General features: G+C 39.6%; 1 protein-coding gene across 1 annotated transcript in view; it reads left to right on the top strand.

The window, feature by feature from the left end:
- The window catches only part of st18 (ST18 C2H2C-type zinc finger transcription factor), a 139,156-nt gene extending 124,834 nt beyond the window's left edge, over positions 1 to 14,322 (top strand). Inside the window, exon 20 of the mRNA XM_063041769.1 lies at positions 14,182 to 14,322. Within this exon, the coding sequence (XP_062897839.1) occupies positions 14,182 to 14,322 (141 nt within the window). The remainder of the gene's footprint in view (positions 1 to 14,181) is intronic.
- The last annotated feature ends 3,520 nt before the right edge of the window (positions 14,323 to 17,842 follow it).

Genomic DNA, 17,842 nt, shown 5'->3' with positions numbered 1-17,842 from the left:
CAAGAGCACAAGAAAACGATGCAAAAAAAATAGGAGCAGGAGAGGTCACCAGACCCCTTGGCCTTGTCCTGCTAGGCAACATGATCATGGTTGATTTATACTGGCCTCAGTTCCTCTTCTGTGACTGTTCCCCTTCAGATTCAAACTTCAAATTCCTCAGCCTTTTAAATATAATCTTTTTTCCCACTTCTTATCTACAGTACTGTACAAAAGTCTTAGGCACCCTAGATTTTTTATATGGTTTCAGATAGTATGGCCTCCACAGGTCCTTGATCTCGATATCATCGAGGCTGTCTGGGATTACCTGGAGAGACCAAAGCAAGTGAGATAGTCAAAGTCTGCAGAAGAACTGTGGCAAGTTCTCCAAGATGCTTGGAAAAACCTTCCAGCTGATTTTGTTATAAAACTGCATGACTAAGAGAATTGATGCAATTTTAAAGGCAAAGGGTAGTCACACCAGATATTGATTTGATTTAGTTTTTACTATTTACTGAGCTTTAGAGTATTTTTTTAAATTTAGAAACTTCTCATTTCATTATTTTTGAAACAATCCTCACCTAACATGTGCCCAAGACTTTTGCACAGTTCTATATTTCTATCTAATATTCCAATATATCTAAAATTCCATCTAATATATCTCATATTCCGATCTCCCACATCCTTGGAGACAAAGAATTCCAGGTTCACTACACTCTAGGAAAGAAATTTCTATGTACATTGGTTTAAAATGACTGGCACTTTATTTGGGAGCTATGTCTCTTTGTTAGTGGCTCCAACTAGTGAAAACATCTCAACATCAGGCCTCCTTAGAAGCTTAAATGTTTGAATAAGGTCTCCCCACATTTTTCTAGATTTCAAGGAATACAGATCCAAACTTTCCAGCTTCATTATTTTTTTTTCCCTGAGTCCACTTGGATACTGGGCTTCCATAGAATTGAACATGAGAGTGAGAAGGTGAGGCAATTTCCAATTCATATGGTGGGGCATCCAACACCTTTCACTCGGCTAGACCTTAAGCAGTAGTGCTCTACTATTCAATCCAATGGAGGGGAAATGACTCCCAGAAGCAAAGGTAAATATTAGGTAAATGTATTTATTTTTAGTTGCTTTGAACAAATTTATAATTGCTTTACATGTGATTAAAACGTTTTAGATTTTTTAATATTTTATTCAGATTTTATGAAGTGATTTATTTTACAAATTATTTATACAGTATTTCTGAATTTTCTGAAAATCTCAACCACTCAAAAACTTGCAAAGTGTTTCTAAGCATTTGATAAATTTGACAGTACTTAGGTACTTTGGGGTTTATTTGACTATCAAAGTATCTTCCATCAATCTAGTGGGTTGGACTTTTCCTGCCACTTTATCCCACCTTCTCTTTCAGCTGTTGCCCACATTGTGGAAAGACTTTGCTGTGAGTGCTGTAGCTGGTTCTGAACCACATTCCCATGAGAACAACTGTTCTGGATGAATGCAGTGGCCAGTGTGCATTCAGGAGGCTGCTCACTAATTCAATATCCACCTTCAAGTGCATTTGATACTAGGGAGGAGATGGCTAAGGCATTGTCTTTCATAATTTGTAGAAAATGTTTTATGCCAGACAGGAAAACTCAGGGATCCTGGAAAGAATAGCCTTGGAGGATTGCAGATGTAGATTGCAGATAGTAGATTCCATGCACCGAAGGTCCTGAGGAGCTGTTGGATTGTGCAGTGGGAGAGAGAGTACCAAAGATGCAAGCAGGGGAAGTCAGGACATTCTGTGTGCCACAGTTCTCGAGGTGACATGGATTATATATAATTAGATATTTGGCAGGGTTCAAAAAAAAGAAATTAGGTTTAAGCGGAGCATCCATTGTGGGAGCAGGCCAGTGTTAAAGAGTGGGGAGATTCAGGTTTTGGCTCTTAGAGGCTTTGGCGAGGAGAGGTGGAGACCGCAGGTAGATTTTTTCAAGTAATTTTTCTTTCTTTCTTATAGAGCAGTGGGGATGCCAGGCAGGAAATTCATATGCTCCTCTTGCAGGATGTGTGAAGGCAGGGAGACCTCCAGTGTCCTCCAGATGCAGCTTCTTTCAGACCATGATAAAGAATTGGAGCTGGAACTGGATGAACTCAAGATCATTGGGAGGCTGAGGGGTTGATCGGCAGAATTTACAGAGAGGTAGTTATACCTAAGGTGCAGAACACAAGTAACTGGGTACCTGTTAGGAGGGTGAAAATGGATATGCGGCAAATGCAGTGTACTGTGGGGCACCTCCCCTAGAGATGGCCATCAAGAATAAAGTCTCCTGACCGTTGAGGACATCTACATGGAACATTGTCACAGGAAAGCAGCATCCATCATCAAGGACCCCCACCACCTAGGCCATGCCCTCTTCTCGCTGCTGCCATCAGGAAAGTGACACAGGAACCTCCAGACTCACACCACCAGCTTCAGGACAGGTTATTACCCATCAACCATCAGGCTCTTGAAATAGAGGGAATAACCTCACTCAACTTCACTCACTCCACCACTGAAGTGTTCCCACAGCCTGTGGGCTCACTTTCAAGGATTCTTCATCTCATGTTCTTGATAGTTACTGCTTATTCAATTTATTATTGTTATTTTTTTTTCTTTTGTGTTGACACAGTTTGTTGTCTTTTACACATTGGTTGTTTGTCCGTCCTGCTGGGTGCAAACTGAGTTCAGGGAGTTAGGTGCTATGTTAAAGGACAGGGATGTGATCACAGAATTGCTACCCATGCCATGTGCTAGTGAGGCCAGAAGCTGGATAATCATACAGTTTAACATGTGACTAAGAAGATGGTGCCGGAAGGAGGTCTTTAGATTTTGTGGATCATTGCGCTCTCTTCCAGAGAATGTGGGACCTGCACGGAAGGGAAGTTTGTTTCTGAATTAGAGGGGGTCTAATATCCTTGCCAAAGGATTGCTACTGCAACGGAGGGGGGAGGTGGTGGATGTTTAAACTAGAGTTGCAGGGGGATGGGAACCAGAGAGCCAGAGTAGACGGTGGAGTAGTTGAGAGGAAAAATGTTAAGGCTACATACCAAGTTAGGAATTGGAAGATTGAGCAAGGTAGGACTAATATTCTGAGTTGTGTGTATTTCAATACAAGGAGTATCGTCAGAAAGGTGGATGAGCTTAGGGCATAGATCAACACATGGAACCATGATAATGTAGCCATTAGTGAAACTTGGTTTCAGGACATTCAATGTTCCAGGTTTCCATTGTTTTAGGTGTGATGGAGTGGGTGAGATTAAAGGGGGAGGGGTGGCATTACTATTCAGGGAAAATGTCATGGCAGTACTTAGACAGGACAAACTGGAGAGCTCGTCTCCTGGGTTATATGAATGGAATTGAGGAATAAAACAGGAAAGACAATGTTAATGAGATTATATTATATATCACCCAACAGCCCATGGGATTTAGAGGAGGAAATTTGTAGTGAGATCGCAGACTGTTGCAAGAATCATAAGGTTGTGATAGTAATTGTTTTGAACTTTCCACATATTGACTGGGACTCCCATACTGTAAAAAGGCTGGATGGGAAGGAGTTTGTCAAATGGGTTCAAGAAACTTTCCTTAATCAGTACATAAAGTATGGTACTAGGTCACCTATTAAGATATGAGACAGGCATGTGGCTGAATTGTGTATAGTGGACCACTTTGCATCTAGTGATCATTATGCCAATAGTTTCAACATCATTATGGTGAAGGTTAGGTCTCGTTCTTGGTTATGTTTCTGCTCTGCCTGATCTCACCAGCAAGAGGGCTTTGCTTTTGTTTGTCGGACAATGATTTTAGGAACTGCAGATCTAACAATGATATACCTACATGTATATAATTGTGCCTGGACAAGAAGAATAGGGTCATTGATTCCCATGAAGGATCAAATAGATCAATGTTCTTATCGAAACAGAAGCGACTGTTGAAATAAAACTGTATTCATGTCTCAACAACAAAGGATTTGGTTACCGTTGAGGCATTAAATTTGGTCAAAATAAGCTTTAGAATTTCATAAAGTAGGTCAAAGATCATGGCAGAATATAATTTTAATGGTAAGACTCTTGGCAGTGTGGAGGATCAGAGGGATTTTGGGGTCCGGGTCCACAGGACACTCAAAGCTGTTGCACTGGTTGACTCTGTGGTTAAGAAGGCATACGGTGCATTGGCCTTCATCAATCATGGGATTGAGTTTGGGAGCCGAGAGGTAATGTTACAGCTATATAAGATCCTGGTCAGACCCCACTTGGAGTTCGGTGCTCAGTTCTGGTCACCTCACTACAGGAAGGATGTGGATACTATAGAAAGAGCGCAGAGGAGATTTACAGGGATGTTGCCTGGATTGGAGAGCGTGCCTTATGAGAATAGGTTCAGTGAACTTGGCCTTTTCTCCTTGTATCGACGGAGGGTGAGAGGTGACCTGATAGAGGTGTATAAGGTGATGAGAGGCATTGATCATGGTGATAGCCAGAGGCATTTTCCCAAGGCTGAAATGGCTAACATGAGGGGGCACAGTTTTAAGGTGCTTGGAAATAGGTACAGAAGAGATGCCAGGGGTAAGTTTTTTTACACAGAGAGTGGTGGGTGCAAGGAATGCACTGCCAGTGGTGATGGTGAAAGTGGATACAATAGGGTCTTTTAAGAGACTCGTAGATAGGCATATAGAGCTTAGGAAAACTAGAGGGCTATATGGCAGAATATTTCTCGGCAGTTTCTAAAGTAGGTTACATGGTCGTCACAACATTGTGGGCCAAAGGGCCTGTAACGTGCTCTAGAATTCTATGTTCAAGGTTCTAAGTAACACTACTTTCCAGTGATATATACATTAGCATAATAAAAAGTCATATCTAAAATGTGGCATCTCTCACAATACAGTCCTATATTACACTACATAAAACTGTCAAGATAATAGATCCAGGATGTATATTTCTTCCTTCACAATTTTAAGGAAGTGTTATTATAACTTCAGAATAATTCTTTATCTTTATTTTCTGTGTGATGCAATCTATAATTGGCTGCTATTGCAGGATGGCTGCAGAGTGGCGTGTACAAGCAGAATTGAGGCAGTAGGGCCTGGGACTGGAAAGAAGGATTGAGCTGATGTTTTACTGATTTAATTGCCGGGTCAGATTGGAAAGTCGGGTACAGGCGATGGTGGTAAAAGTGGATACGATAGGATCTTTTAAGAGACTCCTGGATAGGTAAATGGAGCTCAGAAAAATAGAGGGCTATGGGTAACCCTAGGTAATTTCTAAAGTAAGTACATGTTCGGCACAGCATTGTGGGCTGAAGGGTTATTGAATTATTGTGCTGTAGGTTTTCTATGTTTCTATGTTTCAAAAGTAGAATGCTTTTCTTTAAGATTCATTAATATTCTTTTCTTTAAGACACTCTGTGGCTTCAGTCGTTGTAAACCAATTATGGTTATAAACTGGTCTGTAACGGTAGAAGCCACAGTGAGTTACTTGTATTCCTATATTCCTTAATAATAAGGAAAACGATAGCATGGCTGTATAGGTTGAGATACAGGAATTTGAGGTATGTGCCATTAAGGGTAGTTTTGTTAATGTGATAATCAATCTTCTACAATGAGGATTTTCCAGATGGATAGATTGCTGTGGCTACAGATATTGGGATCTGGAGCAACAAACATGATGGTAGAGGAACTCAGTGGGTCAGGACACAGCTGTGGAAGGTCAAGGTTTCAGATCTAGACTGAAAGATAGAGGGAAGGAAGCCAGGATAAAAGGAGGAGGGACAGGCTGGGGCAAGACCTGATAGGTGATAGTCGAATCTGGATGAGGCGGCAGTGAGAAACAGGCAGAGGAGGGAAGAGTGGGAATAATGACAGGGCTGGGATGTCCCACACCAACAGGTTTAGGAAAAGTTATTACCCTTCAGTCATTAAGCTGGATAATCTTTCTCACCACAACAGTGAATTGATTCCACAACCTACCGACTCACTTTCAAGGACGTCCACAACTTGTGTTCTTGTATCATTTAGTTACTGTCATTATTATATTTGCACAGTTTGTCTTTTTTTAATCAGTCCTTTTGCTTGTTTTTCCTTGATTCTATAATATTTCTTTGTTCTACAAGAAAATTAATCTCAGGGTTGTGTATGGTGACATATGTGCACTTTAATAATGAATTTACTTTGAGCTTTGAACTTTCATAGGTGAAGGCAGCAATGATGGAATCTGATTGCAGGGGAAAAGAAGCATGGAATCGGATCAGGGAGATGGGGTGGCAGATGGGAACAGTGATGGACAGGAGACCCAGTGTGGGTGATAGCCGGAAGAGGGGGAAGAAAAGGTGAAGTGACACCTAGGATGGGTGTGGGATGAACTGGGTAGATCAGGAAGAAGGAGAAAAGGGAAAACATGAAATTGGAGAATTTAATGTCTAGGCCCAGGCAGAATATGAGGTTATATTCCTCACTGCACTTAATCTCACCATAGCAATGGAGGACACTAAGGACAGACATGAGGGAATAAAGAGGAGAATTCAGATGGCTATCTACTACTGTTCTAGAAGGCCATTTTGTACAGAGTTCAGTTTCTCAGCAAAGAGGTGGTCTTGTCCATCCCTCCTCCATCTATTCCATCACCCACACACTACCTCCATCAGTTCTCTTCCTCCACATCAGTTCTATCAGTCCTCCACACTTCCCTGGTTTGCTTACATGCTCCACTTTCCTCGCTGATCAAATTCCATCATCTGCAGTGTTTGATGTAAACAGGGATCATCAGGTCCAGGTCTATACTCACTGAAAGTCACCACAGAAGTTAACAATATGATAAGTAAGGTGTATAGCCTGCTTAACCTTCTTGGTCGAGGCAATGATTTCAAGAATCAGGAAGTTATGTTGCCAATTTATAAAACTCTGGTTAGGCTGCATCTGGAATATTGCACTCACTTTTGGTCATCCCATTATGAAAATAGAGAACCTTAGTTTTCAAGAGATATTTAAGCCCTGGTTAAGAATAAAAAGCAGGTGCATAGCAGGTATAGGCAGGTAGGAACAAATGAGATGCTTATGGAGTATAAGAAATGCAAGAGAACACTTCAGAAAGAAATTAGGAGTGCTAAAAGAAAACATGAGCTTGCCCTAGCAGACAAGCTGAGGGAGAATCCTAAGGGACTCGACAGATATGTTAAGAACAAAAAGTTTGCAAGGGTTCAGAATTGTTCCTCTGGAAGATCAAAATGTTAATCTGTGCATGGAGCCAGAAGAGATTGGGGAGGGGGCGGAGAATCTTAAATGGACTTTTTGCCTCTGTAGTTACTCAGGAGACAGACACAGAGTTGATGGAAGAGAGGCAATTCAGCAGCAAAGTCAGGAACTCTGTACGGATTACAGAAGATGACGTGTTTTGCTGTCTTGGGGCAAATTAGGGTGGCTAACTCCTCTGGGCATGACGAGGTGTTCATTTGGACCCTGTGGGAGGCAAGTGCAGAAGTTGCAGGGGCCCTAGCAGAGAAATATAAATCATCCTTGTAACAGGGATCAGGGAGGATTGGAAATAGCCAATTCCGTTCTACTGTTTAAGAAAGGCTCTAAAAAGAAAAGCAGGAAATTATAGGCTGGTGAGCCTGACATCACTACTGGAAAAGTTATTGGAAGATATTCTAAGGGATCGGACTAATGAATATTTGGATAGACAGAGACTAATTAGGGATACTTAACATGGCTGTGCATGATAGGTCATGTCTAATCAATTTTATACAGTTCTTTAGAGGAAGTTATCAGGAAAGTTACCAAGGCAGTGGATATTGTCCACGTAGAAGGTATTTGACAAGGTCCTGTATGGGAGGTTGGTCAGGAAAGTTCAGTCGCTTGGCATTCAAGACAAGATAGTAATTGGAATAGACATTGACTTTGTGGGAGAAGCCAGAGAATGATAGTGGATGGTTGCCTCTCTGACTGGAGGCCTGAGACTAGTGGAGAGTCATAAGCATCAGTATTGGGTTGTTTTTCATCTATATCAATGATCTGAATGATAATTTCATTTACTGGATCAGCAAATTTGCAGATGACATCAAGATTAGGGGTGCAGTGGACAGTGAGTAAGACTGTCAGAGCTTGCAGTGGGATCTGGACCAGCTGGAAAAATGTGCTGAAAAATATCAGATGGGACTTAATGCAGACAAGTGCGAGGTGTTGCACTTCAGTAGGACAAATCAGATTAGATCTCACACAGTGAATGATAGGGTACTGAAAAATGTGGTAGAACAAAAGGATCTTGGAATACAGTTTAATAGTTTAATGAAAGTGGCAGCACAGGTAGCTAGAGGCTTAAAGAAAGCTTTTGGCACATCGGCCTTCATAATTCAAAGTATTGAGTACAGGAGATGAGGTGTATGTTGAAATTGTATAAGGCAAATTTGCTGAGGTCTAATTTGAAGTATTGTGTGTGCAGTTTTGGTCAACAACCTACAGGAAAGATTGAATGAGTACAGAGAAAATTTACAAGGATGTTGCTGGAACTGGATGACCTGAGTCATGAGGAAAGGTTGAATAGGTTAGGACTTCATTTCTTAGAACGTAGAAGATTGAAGGAAGATTCATAGAGGTATACAAAATTATGAGGGGCATTGATAGGGTAAATGCAAGCAGGCTTTATCCGCTGAGGTTGGGTGGAACTACAGCCAGAGATCTTGGGTTATGGGTGAAAGGTGAGAAGTTTAATGGGAACATGAGGGGAAACTTCTTCACTCAGAGGGCCATGAGAGTGTGGAATGAGCTGCCAGCACAAGTGGTGCATGCAAGCTTTATTTCAGCATTTAAATGAAGTTTGGACTGGTACAAGGATAGGAGTGGTATGGATGGCTATGGTCCAGGCGCAGGTCAATGGGACTAGGCAGTTTAAATGGTTCAGCACTGACTAGATGGGCCAAAGAGCCTGTTTCTGCTCTATTCTTTTCTTTGATTCTATGACTCTATGAAAGAATGTGGAGAGTGCAGAAGTGGCTTATCAGGATACTGCTTAGATTAGAGGGCATGTGCCAAAAGGAGAGGTTGGGCAAACTGGGATTGTTTTCAAATTTCAAAGTAAATTTATTATCAAAGTACATATATTTCACCATATACTACCCGTAGATTTATTTTCATGTGGGCGTTCATAGTAAATAGAAAGAAAAACAATAGAATCAATGAAAAACTGTACATGAGAGATGGACAAACAATCAATGTGCTGAAGAAACAAACCATGTAAATACAAAAAGAAAAGAATTGTAGAGTCCTTAAAAGTGAATCCATAGGTTGTGGAATCCGTTCAGTGTTGGTGTGTCAGTGTTAAAAATTTTGTAAGGCAAAGATGCTTTCAAAAATAATGAAATGAAAAGTTTCTAAACATCAAAAAATTACTATAAAGACCAATAAATAGTAAAAAAATTAAATCAAATCAATATTTGGTAAGACCATACTTTGCCTTTAAAACTGCATCAAATCTCCTAGGTAAAACTGTCATCGGCTGAAATGTTATTCCAATAATCTTGGACAATTTGCCACAGTTCTTCCATTAGGTTTCACTGTCTTGCTTGCGCCTGTCTCTCCAGGTGATCCCAGACAGTCTCGATATTTTGAGATCAGGGCTCTGTGGATGCCATACATCTGTTGCAGAACTCCTTGTTCTTCTTTTCACTGAAGATAGTTCTCTATGACCTTGGCCCTGTGTTTAGGGTCATTGTCCTGCTGCAGAATAAAGTTGGGACCAATCAGACACCTCCCTGAAGTATCGCGCGATGGATGAGAATCTGCTTGTACTTTTCAGCATTTGGGATTCCATTAATTCTGACCAGATCACCAACTCCAGTTGTGGAAATAAGTCCATAGCCTACAGGGAACCTCTGCCATGCTTCACTGTTGGCTGCAGATTCTCATTCATGTAGCTTTCCAGCTCTTCTACAAACAAACAGCAATAATTTCAGGGTCTTGAAGGGTCTTGGCCCAAAACATCGACTGTACTTCTTCCTATAGATGCTGCCTGGCCTGCTGCATTCATCAGCATTTTTCATGTGCGTTGCAATAATTTCAAATTTTGTCTATCAGTTCAGATCACTCGCTGCCATTATTCAGTGCCCCAGTCCTTGTGTATTTGTTCATAGGTGAATTTGTTTTTACTTGGGTGAAAGGCTTTTTGACAGCAACTCTTCCACAAAGTCCACTTCTGTCAAGACTTCTCTGGACTGTAGAAGGGTGTACTTGGGTTCCAGTAGTTTCTGTGAGTTCAGAGCTAATGGGACTTCTTCTGATTTAGAAGGGGTGTCAGTTTGATGTCTGTCCTGTCTGCTGCGCTCAGTTTCCATGGCCAACCATTGTGTTTCTGGTCCTCAACCTTGTCCATTTCTTTGTATTCCTTCAGAAGAGCTTGGACAACAAATCTTGAAACTTCTGTCTACCACTAAATTTCTGCTTGGGAGAGACCTTGCTGATGCAGTATGACCAGCATGAGTCTTGTTGCTGTGCTCACTCTGGCCATGGTGTAATAGTTGATAATTTGAAGCTTAAAATGTCACATCTTCCAGAACCCTCATCTTTTAATTTGGTTATCCTTCGCCCAGTTTGATGCCTTCTGCATCATTTCTGTTTCAGTTAATCAGTTTAGTTCATTCAATTCATTCAGTCATTGATCATTATCACCTGCTTGTTATCTTTGTTTAATCACGTACTGGGCCATATACTTTCAAAGTAATCAATTTTTTATTTGCAAAGTGGAACTGCTGAATGGTCTCGGCCTGAAACATCAACTGTACTCTTTTCCATAGATGCTGCCTGGCCTGCTGAGTTCCTTCAACATTTTGTGTGTGTTTCTTGGATTTCCAGTATCCGCAGATTTTCCCTTGTTTGTGATTAGACTTTTACTTTATGAGGGGTAATTGGTAGGTTCATGGCCTAAGGTAGAAGGAGTCAATTTTAGAAAACCTAGCACATTTATTTTTCAACATAGTCCCCTCCTACATGTACACACATAGTCCTGCGGTTGTGGAGCATACGGATCCCTTCTTTGTAGAAGTGGTCCACAGCAGGGGTGATTGATAAGTTTGTGGCCTAAGGTAGAAGGAGATGAGTTATTAACTTCAAACTTTCTGCATTATCACTCAAAGGGTTGAACTGCAAGTGCATGTTACGAGAACGTCTTGGACCTCCAGGTGTTCCACAGCAGGGGCGAATGATAAGTTTGTGGCCTAATGTAGAAGGAGATGAGTTATACAGTTCTTGTTACATGCATGTGCAGTTCAACTCTTTGAGTGACTATGCAGAAAGTTTGAAGTTAATAACTCATCTCCTTCTACCTTAGGCCATGAACATCAATCACTCTTGCTGTGGACCACTCTCTGGAGGTCCAAGACACCGACTTCTACAAAGGAGGGATCCGTATGCTCCACGACCGCTGGACTAAGTGTGTAAATGTAGGGGAGGAGGGGCTAAATGTGCTAGGTTTTATAAAATTGACTCTTTCTACCTTAGGCCACGAACGTATACGTTACTTTATTTAATGAAATACTAAAATTTCTCTGTAACTTATAATATTTTGGAAAATAAATGTTTGGAAATCTAAATTTTGCTTTTTTCCTACTGACAAAATGCAGAACACAAAAAATAAACATTTAAAAGAAAAGTTATAGGGTGGATAAGACTTTTGCATAGTAATATATGCAACAACTATAAAGACATCCACAACAGAGTAAATTTTAAATTTTCTCATTCAGGCCTAAAGATTTAAACACTGTGAGTTATTTGAAATGCTGTTCAAACTTATTTTGTGTAATGACTGAAACAGCCAAGGTTGTGTCAAATTTCATTTTAATTAATTTGCTGTTCACTTCTAGTATAAGTCATATTGCTTGTCTCTTGTTAGTTTTCACATCATAAATCTCAAGACTACCTAGTTCTGTGTCACTCTCATCATTATCAGATTTTCATCAACAGCATTTAGATTAGTGCTCTTGTTAAAACTGCAACTTGACTTTTTATCTTCTTCTATTCCCTGTGCGGTCCATTTATTTATTATGTCCAACATGCTCTTAGTATGTATCCTACTTCGTAGCATTTTCTGTAAATTTCAGCTTTAAGTCTGCATTGGTGTCGTGTATGTGGGCCCCTGCCACAATGTTGACACAATTTGTTCAGCCAGGCAGGTTTCTGCTTAGGTGTTGCAATTTTGTTCACACTCCTTTTCATCCCTGACTGCATCTCAATTGCACCTCTGCCTGCTGTTTCCATTGATATAGCTATTTTCAATTGATCATTTAAATGTAAGCTCTGCTTTAGTTAGGAGCTGTTTCTGAATTGTTTCTTGCAGGATTCCACAAACTACATGATCTCTCAGTGCATCATTAAGCCCATCACTGAACTGACAATGCTTGGACAATTTCTTCCATTCACCCACATAAGCTGAAATGGACTTCCCCCTTTTGATTCCAATTATGAAACCTAAAGCATTCAACAATGTTCTATGTGTTCCTGCACTAAGTTCACAATATCAGCAAGCTTCATTTCGGCTGGTTTGGTTGGAGCTGTTAAACTTCTAAGCAAAGAATATGCTTTTCCACCTATTGCACTTTGCAACACTGGCAGTCGTTTTTCATTGACTATTTCATTTCCTTCAAAATACTGCCAAGTTCATTCAGTATACATCCAGTTAACTGTTATCTTTCTGATGTAGCCAGCCATTTATTTTTCTGTTAATTTATTTTTATCACCTGGTACTCCTTGAACTCATGATTTTTTTTCCATTTTGTACCATTTTTTAACTCAACCATCTCTCTCTCTTTCTCTCCTTCCAAAGAAAAAATGTGCTGCACTTCGACAGGTAGGTAGTAGCCTCAGGTTCATTTTTTAACTTCCACATTGCCACTCTTATGTTTTGTGACTCCAAAACTCATTGAAATAAACACACAGGAGCACAGAATACTTGTGTATATAGTTTCATTTCTTTAGTGAGGCACTCAGATATGACATGGCGGTGTAATTACATCTGCCATTCACATACTTTTACATTTAAACCGTAGGGAATTATGTGAACAAACAAAGAATGCTTAATCAAACAATGTAGTCACAATATTACTGAAATATTAAATACACTACAGTAATAACTATTCCTGAAGCTGGTGGTGTGAAACTTGAAGATCGCGTACATCCTTCCTGATGGCAGCAGTGAGAAGAGAGCATTGCATGTTGGTCCTTGATGATGGATGCTGCTTTCTTGTGACAATGCTCCTCGTAAACGTGCTCAATGGTGGTAGTGGGGGGCTATCTATAATGGACTAGGCTGTATCGACTACTTTGCTTCTGGCTCGGTGAAGGCTGAGGGGCAACCAGATGGTAATTTATAAAATTAACAGATGTATAAAAAGAGTAGGGAGCATGTATCTTTTCCTCAAGGTCAGTACGTCTAATAGCAAAGGGTATGCATTGAAGGGGAGTTTGAAAATTCATAGTTGAAAGTTCAAAGGCGATGCGTGAGGGATTTTTTTTAATACACAGAGAATGGTGGCTGCCTGGGATTGCAGTGATGACAAATGTGATATCAGTGTTTAAAAGGCTCTTAGATAGCACATGATATGAAGAGAATGGAGGGATGTGAACCATGTGCATGCAGAAGGTGTTAGTTTAATTAGGCATCATAGATTAATCGGTTGGGCACAAAATTGTGGGTCAAAAGGCCTGTTCCTATGCTGTATTGTTTTATGTTTTCATTGTTTATGTTGTTTGTTGCCTCTGCCTCTGACCTCCCAGTCTTTGCCGTTATTTCCACTCTCTTCTCCATTTGCCGATCTACCTACCACTTGCCAGCTCTTGTTACACAACTTCCTATCATCTTTTTCTACTGGCTATCTACCCTCTATCTTTCAGTTCAGATGAAGGGTCCCGACCCAAGCCATCAACTGCCCATTTTCCTCCACAGATGCTGCCTGGACCCCTGAGTTCCTCCAGCATCTTGTTTGTTGCTCCATAGAGCTGAATAAAGCGGGGCCACTATGGGTTTGCTGGTCAGTATTCAGTGGCTGAATTGCAGTTATTAGCACCAAGGTAACGGTGAGAAATCCTCATTCAGTGAAGCAAGAATCGAATGCTCCTCCAGTTCTTGATTTATGTTGTGAAAAATCTTGTTGCATTAAATTTGAACTATATTTATATTCATTGTGCTAAATGTGAATTTTTCACTTAGGAACCAATCAGCGAACAGAATTTTGATTTGTATGTGAACACTCTGACTGACATGTACAGCAGCTTGGAAAGGAATTACACTCCTGAAAGCAAAGCCCTTCTGGAGAGCATAAAACAAGCAGTGAAGGGTATCCAGGTGTAAAACTTGTCCCTGCCAGTTTACTGGTGCTGCTTCTGTAAATGCTAATGATATTTTTTACTCATAGGCAGTACACTTCAGCTTCAAGTGTTTGTCGCACATGTAATAGTGGCATGTCTTAGAAAATGCAAACTCCATATTTACAACAGCCACATAGCAAGACAAAATAATAACCCCAATGGGCTGTAACTTGAAGTAATCATAAACAAAAGCTAAGTAACATGCATTGAAGCATCAGAAAACATTGCAGTTTGTCAATACTCTGAGATGATGTCGCAGAGTTACAGCCCCGTATGAAATCAACTTAGAAGCAGAGTTTGGAAGTACAACCATCACGCTACTTACAAAAGAAACAGCCTTGGAATTATGTAGTGTTTGCATTTGAAGCACAATATATTCACCTAAAACGGCCTTCACTGCAACTTCAGCAGAGATGATAACCTATTTAGATAAATGGTTTTACACCCTGCTAAAATAGCAGAGGGACAAATTGCAGACACGCTAAATGTATATACCTTAAGATCCAATTGCATGATTTCAGGGCTGCTTATTTAAAATATCTTCAACCACATGCACCATGTGCAATAAGTAAGGAAGAATGTTGTGTAGTGCTAATTTTTAATAGTTTTCATATCCAGTTCATGTAGGTCTATAATAGGGCATTGACTTTTTAAACAGAAATTGGAAGGGATGACAGCATTGAAAACACTGCACTTACTTAAGAAATTTTATGTTTGCACCAGTTTTCAGTTTTTTATATAATTTGTTGTAAAAGTGAGTGATTAGGTTATTTTTATAATACATTATTATTTATTCTTTTTAATTTAATAATTTGTTAATTTTAATTATGCAAACAATGCTATTTAATGAAATGGTTTCCTGGGGAAAAATGTAAAATTATTCTGCTTATCTGGATTATGGAACAAAAGAAATATACATTTTCTTTTAATAAATGACAATTCCCTTTGGGCTCTAAATGCAAATAACATACAGAAATTATTTATGTTTTCCTTCTGAATTTCCAAACAGATTTTATTTTGTTCTAGTCTCTTATGTTCTGATAAATTTATTTTCTTATTACTGTGTTTTGTGGATATATATATTCTTTACTTTTTATATTGCATTTTTTATGACCAACAAAGCAATCAATTATAAGAATCGTGCAAATAGAAGTGTAATATAAAATACTGCCCTCTTGTGGTAACATGAATTTGGTACACCTGTTTTGCAAAAATTGCTCACCCTGGCTACAGTTCAGGTACAGGCTATATATCAGGGACCACTGTACAGTAACAGAGAAGCTATGGACAAGAAGAATCACAAAAATCACTTGTATGAAAATGTTTTTATGGATTTTTTAAACTGTAAAGTCTCAAAATTCTTGTACACTATATTAGGTCATAAATTTGCTACAATCTGCCTTTGTGTGTGAATGGCTTGTGTATATACACATATGTATCACATGTACATCTATGCCTGCATATGTCCTCATGCATGCATATGCTTGAATAGGTCTAAATGTGCACATATATTTGTGCTTGTGACAGGACAGCAGCTGACGGTTAAAAGTGACTAGAAATACTTGCCTCACACATCAAAGTTGCTGGTGAACGCAGCAGGCCAAGCAGCATCTATAGGAAGAGGCGCAGTCGACGTTTCAGGCCGAGACCCTTCGTCAGGATCTGACGAAGGGTCTCGGCCTGAAACGTCGACTGTGCCTCTTCCTATAGATGCTGCTTGGCCTGCTGCGTTCACCAGCAACTTTGATGTGTGTTGCTTGAATTTCCAGCATCTGCATAATTCCTGTTGTTTACGTAGAAATACTTGCCTGTTAATTTTGCATATTTATTTCAGTTGATGAAACACATTTTGTAAAACAAATTTTAAACATTCAGTGGTGTTAGGTATAATGTTTTTTCTTTGTGAGTTAGAATATGTCCTGTGGTATATTTGTTTTCTAAATTTATTAATCAAAGGGCTCCTGTGATTTTTTTCCCTTGCACTGTTGATTAGGATACTCCCATATGTTCTATTCATAGGTTGTCTCATTTGACTCTGTATTACTTCATAATTCAATGTGAATGTCATTTGAGGCATCACTTGAAGGTTATCATACAAGCTGCAGGACCTAATTCAGATCAAAGTTATTCCATTTTTTTGATAGTGTAGAACTTCAGTTCCTTTGACAAGATTCTTTTAGCATTATTTACAAGTGACAATTCAGAATGAAGTGAAAGTTCTAAAAATTCTTCAGAAATAGACTCTCGTCTATCATCTTACAATGGCAATACCAATTTAACAACTTTGCAATAAATGATATTAAATTTACTATAATTTAATATTATTAGCTTGCCAGCGGCAATAACAAATATCCCCCTGCCAGTGGCAATAGGGTATGTTTATTAGCATACCACTTGTCTGTAGCACTGTTGGCATTGCAAGCACCTCCTCAATCTGAGGCATTGAAAGCAAATCTTCTGTAAAGTTTGTCAAAATATATCCCAATATTTGCCTTGTTCCTGATCTATTCTATTTCTATGCTATTTTGAAACATTTACAGGTAACTGTATACCATATCCTTATGATATTGTTCGAGATATTCCTTTATGTCTTTTGTACCAAAATAGTTTCTCAGTAGTGGATCAAATGTTGACCACATGAATTAAATAGTCACCTGTAAGTGCTGAAAATAAAGAAAATTACATCCACAGTTTGCATCAATATGAACCAGTTTCATTTCTCTACCACCCATGCTTAGGAGAAGAGTAAGTTCAGTTTAACCAGGTGAGCAAGAAAGCCAAAAGATGGGGAGAAATGCTAGTGAAGTTGGTGACTGGTGTTATTTTTATTGACTGCAACCAATTATTCATCCAGGGAGGGTGTCAATCAGAGTTGCCCTGATCTGCTCAGTCTCTCAGAGGACTGGTCTGGTTAAAATTATCCCTATAAATAAGCTTTTTTTAAATGTAATTGTTGCCATCCAATATTTAGATGAATGCTGCTTTGGGATAGTTGATTTCTGTTGAATGATGAACAATTTAAGACTAGAATACAATTACCATCCAAATATCAACAAGTAGAATTTAGCCCCTATGTTTTGAGAAGAAAGCACCAATATTTAAGAGGAATGGAAAAGTTGCACAGATGATGAAGGCCTGCTGGAAGTGTGTCAAGGCCACAGATACAGGTCTTCTTATGGCCTTGTTTATATATTTTCTCCCACATCCTGGACAGATGATAGACAAACCATGAGATGTGTGAGAAACCAAGGCAGAAAACTACAGCCTGCAATTCTTGAGAAATAGGCCAGTGTCCACACAGGAGTGAAGGTCTACTGGAAACTACCAATAAAGGAACTTATTTTACAGTCCCATTGTCCTGTAATTTGTTGTGCTGCTAGAACCCTTGATGAAGGATAAGATATGTGGGAGAGTGGGAATTCTGTTCTTTTGAGCATCAATGCACGCTGGTAGAGATACAGACGGACAGACAGAGTGCAAGAATGTGCATCTCCATTGCTGTC

Source organism: Mobula hypostoma, chromosome 1 (genome assembly GCF_963921235.1).
Source record: "Mobula hypostoma chromosome 1, sMobHyp1.1, whole genome shotgun sequence".
Taxonomy (NCBI): domain Eukaryota; kingdom Metazoa; phylum Chordata; class Chondrichthyes; order Myliobatiformes; family Myliobatidae; genus Mobula; species Mobula hypostoma.
Note: the sequence above shows the minus strand (reverse complement) of the source record. Positions and strands in the feature narration are given on the sequence as shown.